General features: G+C 52.1%; 1 protein-coding gene across 1 annotated transcript; it reads left to right on the forward strand.

The window, feature by feature from the left end:
• The first annotated feature begins 352 nt into the window (after window positions 1-352).
• LOC133098998 (large ribosomal subunit protein eL21-like) lies at window positions 353-915 on the forward strand. Its single transcript, XM_061202460.1, has one exon. The coding sequence runs from the start codon at window positions 390-392 to the stop codon at window positions 870-872; it is 483 nt and encodes a 160-aa protein (XP_061058443.1). The 5' UTR covers window positions 353-389; the 3' UTR covers window positions 873-915.
• The last annotated feature ends 1836 nt before the right edge of the window (window positions 916-2751 follow it).

Raw genomic sequence — 2751 nt, forward strand, 5'->3', positions numbered from 1 at the left:
ACTTGGACTTTAGAAATACACTGGGGCCAGATTGATCCGAATAGTGAAACTACTTTAAATGCTAACGCCTCAATTTTGTAGGTCACTTTTATTATAATGCACTTTCACACATATGATCTTGTTTCAACTCAGTAAAGTTTTTTCATACAATAAAGGGGAATACAGCTGGGATGGAAAACCATGCCATCGTCACCCATCACTGTGGATGGCAGCAGAGCAAGTGCCGGGGGCTTAATATACAGCATTTGACTCATCTTTACAGCAATCACCTAAGAGAAGAATTTTGGAGACAGAAGAAGTTCGGTAACTTGCGTACTGTCCCGCAGCTAATAACAGAAAGGCCGAGCTTCTTTTCGGCCGGAACCGCCATCTTCCAGTAATTCGCCAAAATGACCAACACAAAGGGAAAGAGGAGGGGCACCCGCTACATGTTCTCTAGGCCTTTTAGAAAACATGGAGTTGTTCCTTTGGCCACATGCATGCGAATCTACAAGAAAGGTGATATTGTAGATATCAAGGGAATGGGCACTGTTCAAAAAGGAATGCCCCACAAATGTTACCATGGCAAAACTGGGAGAGTCTACAATGTTACCCAGCATGCTGTTGGCATCACTGTAAACAAACAAGTTAAGGGCAAGATTCTTGCCAAGAGAATTAATGTGCGTATCGAGCATATTAAGCACCCTAAGAGCCGAGACAGCTTCCTGAAACGGGTGAAGGAAAATGATCAGGAAAAGAAGGGAGCCAAAGAGAAAGGTACTTGGGTTCAACTGGAGCACCAGCCTGCGCCACCCAGAGAAGCACACTTCGTGAGAACCGATGGAAAGGAGCCTGAACTGTTGGAGCCCATTCCCTATGAATTCATGGCATGATGGGTGTAAAGAAAATAAAAGACCTGGACTGTGTAAAAAAAAAAAAGAAAGGCCGAGACCTGAAACCAGATCTACCTGGTGCTAGCGCTACAGCCCTGTGCTCTGCCCGCCGCCAGGCCTGGTCTCCATCTGTGGGCCTGTCCGCTAGTCCTGCCGTGTGCTCTGGGCTTCAACGCAGGTTAAACACCACCGCCTCCCCACCCCTCAGTTGCCTTGATTTTCTCATGTACTAAACACAAGTCCCGGGACTTCCCTGGTGGTCCAGCGGTTAAGACTGGGAGCTCCCAAGGCAGGAGCCCCAGGTTCGATCCCTGGTCACGGAACTAGATCCCGCATGTCGCAACTAAAAGATCTCGCATGCCGCAACTGAAAAAAGATCCTGCATGCCGCCACTAAAGACCCAGCTCAGCCAAATAAAAACAAAACTAAACAAAACAAAAAAACAAAAAAACCCACACAGCTCCCTGGTGTTCATCTCCAGTCCCTTTGGCCTAAGGTGATTTCACCTCTGCTGTTGCCCCACTGGAACTCAAGCTCTAGGTAACTGATGTTCCCATCTGACTTACTGATAAGGTGCCTGGCGATCAGCTGTGAGCTGCTTGTCACAGGAAGCCACCCTTCCCAAGCATAAGACAAGGCAGCTCCTGGGAGGCTCCAAGGTAAGGCCACTGTGACAACACGGTGAGGACTCTTCCTCCACGTGGCCCAGGCCTCGTGGGGAACGTCATTCCAGAACGAGGCAGGGACTTTGCTATCTACTTGTCGTTTCTTGAGATTCAGCCGGATCTGGATGATGCTTGTCCCCTTTGAAACATCCTGACCACAGAGGGCCACCATGAGTGAAAATGACCCAGAAGATTGGCAGGAGTAGGGGCCTTTTGGGGGAGGTAGAAGGAGTTCTGATCCTGCCTCTGGAAGACCCATCCTCAAGATGTCGGGGAAGTCATCTTCTCTCCCAGGGCTCCCGTTGGCTGAACTAGTTACTAGATCATCCTGAAGGTGCCCTTACAGTCCAGCTGTCCTTAGGGCTGACCTCTGGGGTTCTTAGAAGAGACTGGGACTGGGGCTGCCAGAGCAGGCCTCGATGGAGCCTGTGGGACGGGTCTCCAAACCCCGAGGTCCCTGATGGTCCCAGCATCCTGGCGGAAGGTGGCAGTCTCAGCCACAACGCTGAAAGGAGCCTGTTTGTTAAGGCTGGGGCCCGGCGGGGGCTCCGCGGACGTCAGGGGGCACAGGCGTGCGAAAGCATGCAGCAGGCGAGTGTTTGTTTATTCCAGGAGCGGTTGCTAAGTCGGGGATGTTTGCCAGCAGAGAGCTGCCTGAGTGCCGTGTTTGTTTACTTAAAAGAGCCCAGGGAAGGACAAGGGAGAGACAAGTGCAGGCTCCGTACAACTAGAGATGGTCTTGGGGCCACTCGGAATGGTCCCCGTTTACAGTGCTGCTGGTTCGAGAGCGCCCCCTTCAGGCCCACAGGCTCTGGTGTACCTTCCTCACCAGCTGCTCTACTGCTGACCCTCCACCCAAGCCGCGTAGAATTGCTAATCCCCCATCATCCCTTCTTGGGGGGGTCTCCTGGTGGCAGGGTCCTGAGAGAAGGGGGAGGAGAACCAGGAGGGACTGGGGTATAATGACAGAACGGCTAGCTCTAAACTGGGCTCCACTGACCATAAGTGCACGGCCTTTGGCAAGCTGCTTCACCTCGTCGGGCCTCACCTGGTTCCCCATCTATAGAATGAGGGTGATTTCAGAGTTTCCGTGCAGATCTATGTCGTTTCTTTCAGGAATCGGAGACATACGCCAGCTGCTTCCCATCCCGTGGGACCTGTAAGCACAATGCCGCTGCTCCGGTCTCATCCCACTCCCATCCCCGCCAGAGAGC

Source organism: Eubalaena glacialis, chromosome 10 (assembly GCF_028564815.1).
Source record: "Eubalaena glacialis isolate mEubGla1 chromosome 10, mEubGla1.1.hap2.+ XY, whole genome shotgun sequence".
NCBI lineage: Eukaryota > Metazoa > Chordata > Mammalia > Artiodactyla > Balaenidae > Eubalaena > Eubalaena glacialis.